Below are 13,299 nucleotides of genomic sequence, written 5' to 3'. Positions count from 1 at the left end.
GGAATTATCAGGAGAGATTTAAGACTCACTGATGCCTGGGTCCTACTTCGTTACTGATAACCTGACTGAATTGGTCTGAGGTGTGGTTGAGCTTTTTTAAAAGCTCCCAAAATTGGGAACTGTGCCTAAAGTGATTCCATTAGCCAATTTGGAAACCCATGACCTGATGGGTCTCAGATGTTTTAGGACTGGAGTACAAATAAGAGGAAGAGCGTTGGTGGTATAGTGGTGAGCATAGCTGCCTTCCAAATAAGAGGTAGATCCTTCCTTGACCCTGGAAGTCCATAGGATACCTGAGGAGGCACCTAAATTAAAGAATTGCAGGAATTAATTGAGTGTATATCTCATAGAGAAGATAGTTGGAGAAGGAAAGATTTAGTGGATGTACTCATAGAAAAGTATTAAATTAATGTCTGAGTCCTCCTCTCTAAGTCCTCAGGAATGCTTTAGCTGTGTCTGATGTGTGCTTGAATACTATGAACTGCACTGGTGTCCCCCCAAAGTTTGTTGAACCCCTAAACCCCCCCCCATGTGACTTTATTAGAGATAGGGCCTTTATGAAAGTGATTAAGGCCGGGCGTGGTGGCTCACGCCTGTAATCCTAGCTCTCTGGGAGGCCGAGCCGGGCGGATCGTTTGAGTTCAAGAGTTCGAAACCAACCTGAGCAAGAGCGAGACCCCATCTCTACTATAAATAGAAAGAAATTAATTGGCCAACTAATATATACAGAAAAAAATTAGCTGGGCATGGTGGCGCATGCCTGTAGTCCCAGCTACTCGGGAGGCTGAGGCAGTAGGATTACTTGAGCCCAGGAGTTTGAGGTTGCTGTGAGCTAGGCCGATGCCATGGCACTCACTCTAGCCTGGGCAACAAAGCGAGACTCTGTCTCAAAAAAAAAAAAAAAGAAAGTGATTAAAGTTAAATAAGGTCATAAGGATAGAGCCCTAAGCTTATAGGATTGGTGGTCTTTTAAGAAGAGGAAGAACGTGTACATGTGCTCTCTTGCTCTCCCCTCGCCCCTCCTTCCTTCCTTCCTCTCTTTCTCCCCCACCATGCGAGGACACAGAGAGAAGGCAGCTGTCTGCAAATGAGGAAGAGAGCCCTTATCAGAAGTGAACCCCTGATCTTGAACTTTCTAGCCTCCAGAACTGTGAGAAAATAAATTTCTGTTGTTTCAGGCCATCTAGTCTATGTTGTTTTATTGTGGCAGCCCAAGTGGACTAAGACACCAAGCAATGTTTCACTTCCTAACATCTGTCAGTTCCTCTTTGATATTCCTGTGCTGTTCCTTCCCATGCTCCATTTTCTCCTCTCTCTCCCTGAGAAATGCTCCTGTCCCATCACTATTCATGAGAATTCCCTTGCCCCAGTTAAGCAGATAGATAGGCAAGAGGCCCTTTTTCGATGGTGGCAGAAAAAGAATTCCACCCCCGTTAGCCTCCCTCCCTCCTCAGTATGTGAATGCTCTGTCTTTGCCCAGAAAGTGGGTGCTTTGTGTATTTGTAAAAGGGCTAATGATGATAATGCCTGTCATCCATTATTTCACTTAATCCTCCCAATAGCTTGATGAGGTAGGGAGCAGAGAGAAATATATTCCCATATCACTGATGAGTAAACTAAGGCTATGAAAGGTGAAGTAACTTACTCATATTGAGTATCGAAGAATACTTGCTATATGGCAGGATTTCTTAATCTTGGCACTGTTGATGTTTTGGACCAGATAATTGTTTGCTGTGGTACACTGTTCTGTGCACTATAGAATGTTTAGCAGCATCTACCCACTAGGTGCCAATAGCACCTCCAAGTGGTGACATCCCAAAATGTCTCCACACATTGCCAAATGTCCTCTGGAAGGCAAAGTCGCTTTGGTTTAGAACCACTGGTATGGGGGGAAAACCTTCATATTTGAATAGGACCTAGATGTCTTAAGGGATTGTTTTGTTGCCTACTGTGCTGTTATTCAATAAGCACCTTTTATGTGCTAGGTGCTTTGCATACATTCTCTCTAGTTCTCAGACTATGCCTTTGAGGTAGATTATATTACCTCTCACTTAGCACCGCCAATAAGTGGGCAAAATCGGGACTGAAACCTAAATCTTTCCTACTCTAAAACTTGAGCCCTCCCCAGTATGTTGATCCTGTAAATGTTCTGGTATCACTTCTGTAGCTTATCCTGTCTTCCTAAAGGAGAAGTCTAGAGATGTGTATTATTTCAGCTCATCTTTCTCTCCATTCCCCTCATAAATACTCTTTGCCAATGATACTGCTGTGCCCTTCTAGGTTTTAGGGAACTAAAGAAAGTAGAGACCCAACCTTTTATGGAGAAATTTGTCCTGAGATGACTGTGAGGAAACATTCTCAATATAGCTTTAAGCAAGGCTTATGTTAACTTGTCTCTTGTCATTTGTTGGTACTTTTCCCATTTTATTTTAGTGTGCCTGTAAATTTATCTATGGCTCAGAATTGTCAAGTAGTGGATAATTTTGCTATGCTTGTTTTGGCTCTGGTAATGAAAAGAAGCAACCAGTCATACTTATCCTTGTTTTTTGGGGCAGAAATTGCATAGGCATATGAAATGAATTTTTAATAGCATTTAACCATTTTCAGAGCGTTTTCATAAATATTATTTTTAAATCTCTTATTGTGAAGTAAGTAGTTGAAGGTATTTTAATTCCATTTTACAAATGATGCTGAGAGGTTATGTGACTTGTCCAAAGCTAATGTTTATTAAGGTAGCGAAGCCAGGCCTAGAACCTACATCTTTGGACTTTGACCTAGATCTGGGGGTGTAGGGCTCTTCCCACCACCTACTGCCTCTTGTATGTAGCAAGTCATTCCAACCTCCTCACACATCAGACCTAGTAATGAACAGGAGAGCTTGCTGTTTTGTTTTATGTTCCCTGCCTTCCTCTACCTACTATTGGTTCAGATACTACCAAACCTGGTGAAAGCCAAAAGCCAGGCTTGAGAAAACAAGTAATAGCCCACAATTGGCTTCTGAAGAATTGAGGAATATTAGAAAGGGGAATAAGTGTTTAGTGGGAAGAATAGAAATAAGTTATTTACTCTGCTTTGGTTGTTGCAGTAGCTAGTGAAGTAAACCCTACTGCATTTTAAGTTTTCCCTTTCTATTAATGACTAGACACGTAGCAGGGGAAGGAGGAGGATGTTAGACCTGAAGGAGGGAAAACCCAAGGACCAATGTTTTTGTAACCTTCAGGACAGCAGAGATAGGGAAAGGGTTTGTGCCATGGTTGCTTTAAAAAAAAAAAAAAAAAAAAGCAGCAATAGCTGCAATTAAAAATAGATTTATTGACATTTTCATCACAGAATATTCGTGAAGTGCTACATCTAGTGTGGACTAGAGGGTGGGTGTCCCTTAATGTGCTAAGAGGTGGGATTGCCACATCTGTTGTCACGTCTCTTGTCAGAAATGCCCTAGATAGGACTGAAGCAGGAAAATGAGTTCCCAAGCAAGTAGTGATACCACTGTGACAGGCCAGATAGCTCTCAACCAGTTACAAGAGGCAGCAGGAGATCTCAAGCTTTAGCCATGACTTAGCAGGGTGCCCACAGAATTTTTAATGCAGAGGGTCAGTGACATGTAACATCAGCTTAATAGCAGGTTAGCAGAGGTATGTTTTAGAGTCAAAATTGCACTTTTTCAGCAGTCTACAGGTGACTGTCTGTTTGTAGATAGTTTTATCTAAGTGCCTGACCTTTTTATAAATTTCTTTATGAAGTCTCAGTTTCTTAATTGCTATTTTTTTCAGGTAATTATTGATGTAGACATTTAAAATATACATGTGCACATATATAGAGAATATTCCACTATCATCTCTGGATATCAGCTTGAACAGATTTCTACTTGAAAGACATTTGCTAAAGACTGTAAAACATTGATTTATTAATTTATACTAATTTATTATATTAATTTTTATTAAAGAAAAACTGGGTATTTTCTGGGCTTATCTAACTCTTTTGCTGTGCAACGCCCCATCTTTCCACTTTCTCTTGGGAAGGATTATTGTCTTTTTTTTTTTTTAATAGAAATGCTATACATTATTCTCTTTGACAGTTTTTTTTTGAAAATCATCTTATTTTTAAAAACTTTACTGTTGTAACAACTCGTTCTCCTTGCTTTAGTTCCTAGCACATCAATTACATGTAACCCTTATTCTTTGATATTCATTTCTTACTCAAATCAAGTATCTCTATTTTGAGATGTTCATAACCTCTACAGAATAATGTTTATGGCATTCACCAAGTGTCAAGATTGGGAATAGAGTGGTGAATCAGACCACGGCTTATAGACCCCTGCTTCAAGTTCACAGAACAGGTAGATTTGCCCCAAATCTCTTCCTGTTGGTAGTTGGTCTAAGGTCTTATGTGTCTCATCTTTATATTATGTCTGTTTTCTTTTGAAACTAATGTATGTGCTTCTTGACTAGATGTCTTGTTGGGAAATTACATCTCTCTTCTCCCTAGCAATTACTTGTTTTTGAAACTTCTCTCCGTTTCTTTCGCCTTTTGTTTCCTCTTCTTCTTCTGGTTGTTTTTGGTTTGGTTGTTTTTAATAAACAGAGCCTCACTCTGTCACCCAGGCTGGAGTTTAGTGGCATGTTCATAGCTTACTGTAACCTCGAACTCCTGGACTCAGGTGATCCTCTCACCTCAGCCTCCCAAGTAACTAGGACCATAGGTGTGCATCACCATACCTGGCTAATTTTTTAAAAACTTTTAGTAGAGACGGGGTCTCACTATGTTGTTCAGGCTGGTCTCAAACTCTTGGGCTCAAGCGATTATCCTGCCTCCCAAAGTACGGGGATTACAAGGATGAGCCACTGTACCCAGCCCTTTTTTCCGCCCATACTTCTCTTTACTCATTGACCTGTTCTTAGTTGCTTTTTGATTATTCTCTAGGCTTGTAATTGTGAGAATTACTTCATTTTAATATATCTTCAGCTGTCTCATTTACCTTCTACATTTGGCCCTGAGGCTCCTCCGGAAAACTCTCTCCTTATCTGGCTTCTGCTTTTTTATTTTTATTTTTTTTTTTTAGGGGGAGTCAAGTCATTCATTTGTCTTTTATGTGAAAACAGACCTGGCTTCTGCTTTGACTGCAACTTTCAGTAATAATTGATCTTTTTCCTTGATTTATTTTATTTATTTATTTTGTTCTTTCTTTAAATTATTCTGTTATTTTAATTTTTTCCTTTAATCCCTATCCACTGCTTAGGTCTGCTTAGTGTAAGAATTTCTCTGAATATGAAATTAATGTCATCCTTATTTATTTATTTATTTTTTTGAGACAGAGTCTCTCCTAGTTGCCCAGGCTAGAGTCAGTGCTGTGGCGTCAGCCTAGCTCACAGCAACCTCAAACTCCTGGGCTCAAGCAATCCTGCTGCCTCAGCCTCCCAAGTAGCTGGGACTACAGGCATGAGCCACCATGCCTGGCTAATTTTTTTTTCCATATATATTTTTAGCTGGCCAATTAATTTCTTTCTGTTTATAGTAGAGATGGGGTCTCATTCTTGCTCAGGCTGGTTTCAAACTCCTGACCTCAAGCATTCCGCCCACCTCGGCCTCCCAGAGTGCTAGGATTACAGGCATGAGCCACCGTGCCCAGCCTAATGTCATCTTTAAAAAGGACAGAAAGAAAAAAGAAAGAAACCACGCTTGAAATTTTTTTTTTCTTTTTTTTTTTTTGAGACAGACTCTCACTCTGTTGTCCATGCCCGAGTGCTGTGGCGTCAGCCTAGCTCACAGCAACCTGAAACTCCTGAAAATCCTACTACCTCAGTCTCCCAAGTAGCTGGGACTACAGGCAGGCACAACCATGCCCAGCTAATTTCTTTCTATTTTTAGGATAGACGGGTCTGGCTCTTGATCAGGCTGGTCTCGAACTCTGACCTCAAGTGATCCTTCCACCTAAGCCTCCCACAGTGCTAGGATTATAGGCGTGAGCCACCTCACCCAGCCAACAGCTTGAAATTTATAGAAGTGGAACCCTGTTCTGTGAACATCAGAGACAAACAAGTCTCTAGGAAAGGGCGCGAGGAAGTCCTCAGCCTTCTAGAATGCACCAATGAGTAGTAAGGAACTCTTGATAAGTACAGAGAACGTGGCCTGAGTTAACCACAGTCGAATCAGGTACTAAGTAATTATTTCCATTCAGAAACTCTGGCTGCCAAACACTGTCAAACATACCCAATCATATAGATTTTCCAGGGTGATCATTCATGAAGTCAGAAGCCATTCTCCAAGAAGGGCTGCCATCTCTTTAAAAAAAAAAAAAAAGCTAAGGAAACAAATGTTATATAGTCTTCCTTCAGTTGTTAGTATCTTTTATCTGGGAGTATAGCTAGGTACACTGGATTAAGGATACTTAATTGTTTTTTGCCAGGTAGTCAACAAACAAGAGATAGCTTGAGTTTTTGGAGGTAATTACCTATTTCTGCTTTTCCCATTTCCCTTTGTGCGGGACTCAGAGGCTGAAAGCTTCACAAAATGCCTCATAGCCGTGATCACATGATTGTGAGGAAAAGGAATTCATGTATACAGTGACAGCTGCTTGCCAAAGAGCTCATCAGAATCTGTGGCTCTATATTCTGTGATCAAGATTTTAATTCAGAGGAGTGATTTTCTCTAATCTTTCTAAATAATCTCTAAAGGAACCTCTGGGAAGCCTATTAGATCAAAGCCCTATTTGGACATCATTATAAATCATTCCTCAAAAGATTAAACCAGTCTTTAAATCTTATGTTACAAAATTCTAAGTTGGACAAACTATACCAAATCCTTTTTTTTGCTTTTCTAATTACAGAAGGGGAAGCATATGTTCACTGTAGAAAAATACAGAGAAAATTATAATCACCCATAATCTCTCTATACAGAAGTAGCTGCTATTGTTAATGTTTTATTATTTTCTTCTAAGTCTCTTTAATGCATATTTTAATGTAGTTAAGGTCAAACTGTAAAGACCATTCTGTATCCTACTTTTTTCCCTCCACTTAATAACCATATCACATCTTAAACTGGAATGCTGTAGAGTTTTGGGTTTTGACCCAAAGTCTTAACAAAAATCTCTAAACATTTGTTTATATTGGCTTATTCATTTTATAATTCTATATTAAGCACCTGATTTATACCAGGCCCTATGCTATATTTGGAGAAAGGTGCAAGTTGAATCAGGAACTAGAAGCTCACTGGCTACCTGTAAATTAAACACCAGTGACTTCTCTGAAGACATTCTTAGGTATCTCGTGAGGCTAACGGGAGCCATGGAACATGATGATCCTTTTTATCAATAGCAGCATTCAATCAATAGCAGCCTTGGAAATGTGCTACCTAGTCCCATCTACACAGTGTCTTAATTGTCTTTCCATGCTGTGACTATACCATGCTTTATTTTTGTGAGCTCTGTCTCTTGTCAGGAATAATACATTAAACTAGTTGTCTCCACCACTCTCTTGCCTGTACACAGTGGCATCTGCAATCTCTCTCTGGTTGGTAATCTATTGTGACTTGAAGGCCACCTTTAGAAAGACTATGGCTGCCCACCTATAACCTTATTACTTCAGAAGGTTTTGGAGCCTAGATCAGTGCTGTCCAGTCAAAGTTTCTGCAGTCATGTAAGTGTTCTGTATCTGCACTGCCCAATACTATGAACATTTGAGATGGGGCTAATGTGACTGAGAAACTGAATTTTTAATTGTAATTAATTTCAATTTAAATTGTACAGGTAGCTAATGGCTACCTTATTGGATAGTGCAGCAATAGACCATCCCAGCAGGTTCCGCTAGTTCTCCTCATGGGGTAGACAAGTTTTTTTCTTTAGGTGTTTATACTGCACTGACTGGGCTGTGCTTTTAATCTCTTTGCTTTGTTCTGCCAGCAGTGTAGGGGGTGGGATCCAGAACTGTTTCTAAGAGGATCTTCTTGAAGAGGGATAGGACTACTTTGTACTCCCTTTGGATCAGGTATCTAGAGCTTCTCTGGAGGAACAGATGTTTTTATTTGTTTAGTTTTTTGGTTTTTTTTTGAAACAGAGTCTTACTTTGTTACGCAGGCTAGAGTGAGTGCCGTGCGTCAGCCTAGCTCACAGCAACCTCAAACTCCTGGGCTCAAGCAATCCTTCTGCCTCAGCCTCCCGAGTAGCTGGGACTACACACATGCGCCACCATACCTGGCTAATTTTTTTCTATATATTTTTAGGTGGCCAATTAATTTCTTTCTATTTTTAGTAGAGACGGGATCTCACTATTGCTCACACTGGTTTTGAACTCCTGACCTTGAGCGATCCTCCCAACTCGGTCTCCCAGAGTGCTGGGATTATAGGCGTGAGCCACCTCCCCAAGCCCTGAAGATTGGTCTTTACTAACTCATGATTATAACCCACTCTGCCTCTGAAGCCTTGCAATGGGGAACCATTTTAGTTTTATGCTAACCAGGAGGCTTGAACATGAACTGCTTTCACTGTGAATTGAATTTGCTGCACATTTGGGGAAACCATGTGAGGAAACTGACTGTGTTTTCTGCCTTCTGTTGACAGAATGGTACACGAAACTTCCAGGACTTTGACTGTCAGGTAAGGACTATGCAGGCACCGAGCAGGCTCTGTACAGGATCTCTGCAATGCTTCCCTTCCTGTGGTGGTGATCTTGTATCTCATCGTAGCTAACATGTCTCCTTAATGTTCTTTTGGTCATTGGCTCAAGTTTATTTAAAATGATTTATTATCATGTTCAAACATTGCCTGCCAGGTACTTGCTTTATGATTATAGGTTACTGAATTGAGCTGTCTCTCTGTGATTAAGATCTCCCTTCCTCAAATGATATTGGAAACCTCATTTGTCACAGGTGGCAAATGGGGGGTTGTTATCTCATTGTGGAGAGGTAGGGGAGGGGCACTTTGGAAGAAGAGAGACTTCTTGACAGCAAAATCTTTTCCTAAAAGAAAAAGCCAAATTGTTATTCATACAAAATGCAGATTTCTCTTGGCCTGATGTTTGGAAATGCAAAATTCAACCTGACTCATTAGTATTTTCCTAAATGATACTGTTCTTCCTGGTTTGCTTTTGCATGTAGCTCTATTGCCAATTTGAAGATAACCAACAACTGTCCATCTACCTACTTTATCAGTTGACTGGTCTTGAAAGAAATGGGAGGAAAAAATGAGTACATGGATAGGGGAAGTTTCACAGCCTGGACAGCCCAACCATTGGGATAGATGCCATAGTGACTAACACAAGTGACATGAAGTAGACTTAGACGGTACTAGCAGGAAAGGGAAACAACTTCCTTACATCCAGTATTCAGCCAATCTCTATACCCACAGGTAAATAGTTATATTCAAATATGCATTTTATGTTAAGTATAGTGGAATCTCTATAACATTAGCATCAAAAGGGAGAACTAATATCTGTCTTATAGGCAAACCAGTTATATCATCATCATTTATGGGTGCCTATTGTAGGGTATCTGCTAAACATATATTACGTCCAATTTTTGCAGCAATATCACAAAATGTGTTTTTTTTTTTTTTTGAGACAGCATCTCACTTTGTTGCCCCGGCTGGAGTGAGTGCCATGGCATCAGCCTAGCTCACAGCAACCTCAATCTCCTAGGCTCAAGCGATCCCACTGCCTCAGCCTCCCGAGTAGCTGGGACTACAGGCATGCACCACCATGCCCAACTAATTTTTTGTATATATATTTTTAGTTGGTCAATTAATTTCTTTCTATTTTTAGTAGAGATGAGGTCTCGCTCAGGCTGGTTTTGAACTCCTGACCTCGAGCAATCCACCCGCCTCGGCCTCCCAGAGTGCTAGGATTACAGGCGTGAGCCACCATGCCTTGCCACAAAATGTTTTTTATTATCTCTGTTTTACGGGTGAGAAAATTAAAAATCAGGCTTCATAACTTGCCATTGAATGGATTAAAAAACCCCATTCATCCTGAATCTGTTGCCTATTCTTTCCCACCTGTCCATGTCCAGAGCTCAGATGTTGTGATGAGTTGAGTTGTCCTTACCACTTGGTACTGCACTCACCGACTGTGAAACCTTGCCCACAGCCAGTACTCATAGTCCGCATGATAGTTTGTGCTGTGCATTGACGACGAACCCGTTTTGCTCTTGTGTGATGGGGAAAGCTTTAAAGCACTGAAAGCTTGTTTTACTTTACAGGCAGCTTTACTTGTAATGTAAATCAGAATAGGTAACATATACATATATGTTTTCATTACGTTATCTTTAAATGTTCACAATTTTATTTTGATAAATGAAAAATTAGAAAAGTCAAGGCCAGGTGCAGTGGCTCACGCCTGCAATCCTAGCACTGTGGGAGGCCGAGGCAGGCGGATAGCTCGAGGTCAGGAGTTCGAAACCAGCCTGAGCAAGACCTCGTCTCTGCCAAAAATAGAAAGAAATTAATTGACTAACTAAAAATATATATACAAAAAATTAGCTGGGCATGGTGGTGCATGCCTGTAGTCCCAGCTACTTGGGAGGCTGAGGCAATAGGATCGCTTGAGTCCAGGAGATTGAGGTTGCTGTGAGCCAGGCTGATGCCACGGCACTCACTCTAGCCTGGGCAACAAAGCGAGACTCTGTCCAAAAAAAAAAAAGGTTTATGTGATGGGCTGGGTGCAGTGGCTCACACCTGTAAGCCTAGCATTGTGGGAGTCCGTCCTGTACTTGCCTGTACTCCTACCTACTTGGGAGACTGAGACAGGAGGATCACTTGAGCCAAAAGTTTCAGGTTGCTGTAGCTAGGCTGATGCCATGGCACTCTAGCCTGGGGCAAAGAGTAAGACTCAGAAAAAAAAAAAGTGTATGTGATGTTCTGGAGATAAGGGGAACCTGGATCAGGAGTCTAGCAACAGGTAATAGGAGAGGAGGGCAGATTGCTCGAGGTCAGGAGTTCGAAACCAGCCTGAGCAAGAGCGAGACCCTGTCTCTACTATAAATAGAAAGATATTAATATGGCCAATTGGCCATATATAGAAAAAATTAGCCAGGCATGGTGGCTCATGCCTGTAGTCCCAGCTACTCGGGAGGCTGAGGCATTAGGATCGCTTGAGCCCAGGAGTTTGAGGTTGCTGTGAGCTAGGCTGACGCCACGGCACTCACTGTAGCCTGGGCAACAAGCGAGACTCTGTCTCAAAAAAAAAAAAATGATGACACTTATTTTGTGTATAATCAGAAACAAATTTAGAAAGTTCAGAAAAGCATATAAATAAAGATCATCTATAATCCCACTACCTAGAGATAACTATATTTTATTACATTTCTTTCCAATTTTTTCCTTTATATTCTCGTTATCAAGAGTGCACGTGCTGAACTGGGTAGAGTGGCTTATATATGTAATCTCAGCACTTTTGGAGGCTGATGTGGGAGGGTTGATTGAGGCCAGGAGTTCAAGACCAGCCTGGGTTACTAGTACAACTCTGGCTCTCCAAAAAATAACAAAATTAGTTGGGCATGGTGGTGTGTACCTAGAGTCCTAGCTACTCAGGAGGCTGAACGGAGAGGATTGCTTAAGCCTAGGAGTTGGAGGTTACCCTGTCTCAAAAAAAAAAAAAAAAAAGTGCATGCGTATAGTTCAATGTTTAGAAAGCATAGAGAATTGTGAAGCAGCTAGGAGAAATTCATAATTTTATAACCCCAAGGTCAATTATGTTAATATGTTTGGTGTTGATGTGTATGTGTACATATGTTACATATCACACACACACATATATTTATTTATTTATTTATTTTTGAGACACTCTCACTCTGATACCCCAGGTAGTGTACAATGGCATCATCACAGCTTACTGCAACCTCAGATTTCTAGACTCAAATCATCCTTCTCCCTCAGCCTCCTGAGTAGCTGGGACTACAGGTGTGCACCACCATTCCTGGGTTATTTTTCTATATTTAGTAGAGACAGAGTTTGCCTCTTGCTGAGGATGGTCCCCAACTCCTGAACTCAAGCAGTCCTCCCCCCTTGGCCTCCCAGAGTGCTAGTATTATAGGTCAGAGCCACTGCACCTGACCCTATATATTTTTAATTCTTATACAAAGGCAATTTTTACTTATATGGCTGTCATATTAGGTATGCAATTTGGTATCCCCTTTTCTGACTTAATATTAGAAAACATTCTCATTTCCATGTCATTTTAAAACTTATAAAAATATACTGCTTAGCAGAAAACTTGGTTCCTTAAAAAAAAAAAGAAAAAAAAAATATACTGCCCATGGTGGCTCATGCCTGTAATCTCAGCTACTCAGGAGACTGAGGCGGGAGGCTCACTTGAGTCCAGTAGTTTGAGGCTGCAGTGAGCAATGATCTTGCCACTGCACTCCAGCCTGGGTGACAGAACAAGACCCTGTCTCTTAAAAAAAAAAAAATATATATATATATATATATATAATTTTTCTTTTTTCACTTCTGTGAATATTTTTGTGCATAAATTTTATTCACACTTTGGAGTATTTTCTTAGCTGGATTCTTGGAATGAGCATATTTAAGGCTCTTGGCATATCTTGTCAAATTGCCTTCTATTTCCACCATAGGAGTATGCAATAAGTATATATTGGACAGTGAAAAGCTGCTGTTTGCCAGGATATATCATTCCCATAGAAGAGGTTGATAATGGGTGGAGTTCTTGCTTCTGTGATAATCCAGACATGGCTAAAGACTAAATAATTTTATGCTAGCTATTTAATTGCAGTTGCTCTTTAGAGGACTGATTTATAGAACCCAACTGTGAGGGACTGATTTTAGTATGACAATTCACATATATGTATGTGACTACGTCTTCAAAGGGGTTTAAACAGTTTTATTTTATTTTATTTTATTTTTTTTTTTGAGACAGAGTCTCACTTTGTTGCCCAGGCTAGAGTGAGTGCCATGGCGGCAGCCTAGCTCACAGCAACCTCAAACTCCTGGGCTCAAGCAATCCTGCTGCCTCAGCCTCCCGAGTAGCTGGGACTACAGGCATGCGCCACCATGCCCGGCTAATTTTTTCTATATGTATTAGTTGGCCAATTAATTTCTTTCTATTTATAGTAGAGACGGGGTCTCGCTCTTGCTCAGGCTGGTTTCGAACTCCTGACCTCGAGCAATCCACCTGCCTCGGCCTCCCAGAGTGCTAGGATTACAGGCGTGAGCCACCGCGCCCGGCCTTGAACAGTTTTAAACTCTTACCGATCAGTTGGTGAATGAGCGATCAGTTGGTGAATGAGCGATCAGTTGGTGAATGAGCGTTGTTACAAAGTCGGAATTAAGTGAAATAAATATCCTGAACGTTT

General features: G+C 40.8%; 1 protein-coding gene across 5 annotated transcripts in view; it reads left to right on the top strand.

Moving 5' to 3' along the window:
• The window catches only part of NDRG3 (NDRG family member 3), a 138,436-nt gene that overhangs the window by 21,307 nt on the left and 103,830 nt on the right, over positions 1–13,299 (top strand). For 3 of the 5 annotated variants that reach the window (XM_076011103.1, XM_076011100.1, XM_020282079.2), the window contains exon 3: positions 8,555–8,590. The exons of the other annotated variants lie outside the window; for them this stretch is intronic. In XM_076011103.1, coding sequence (XP_075867218.1) covers positions 8,555–8,590 — 36 coding nt within the window. The remainder of the gene's footprint in view (positions 1–8,554; positions 8,591–13,299) is intronic. 5 annotated transcript variants of the gene reach the window in all.

The sequence above is a fragment of the Microcebus murinus genome, chromosome 16 (assembly GCF_040939455.1).
Source record: "Microcebus murinus isolate Inina chromosome 16, M.murinus_Inina_mat1.0, whole genome shotgun sequence".
NCBI classification, from domain to species: Eukaryota; Metazoa; Chordata; class Mammalia; order Primates; family Cheirogaleidae; genus Microcebus; species Microcebus murinus.
Note: the sequence above shows the minus strand (reverse complement) of the source record. Positions and strands in the feature narration are given on the sequence as shown.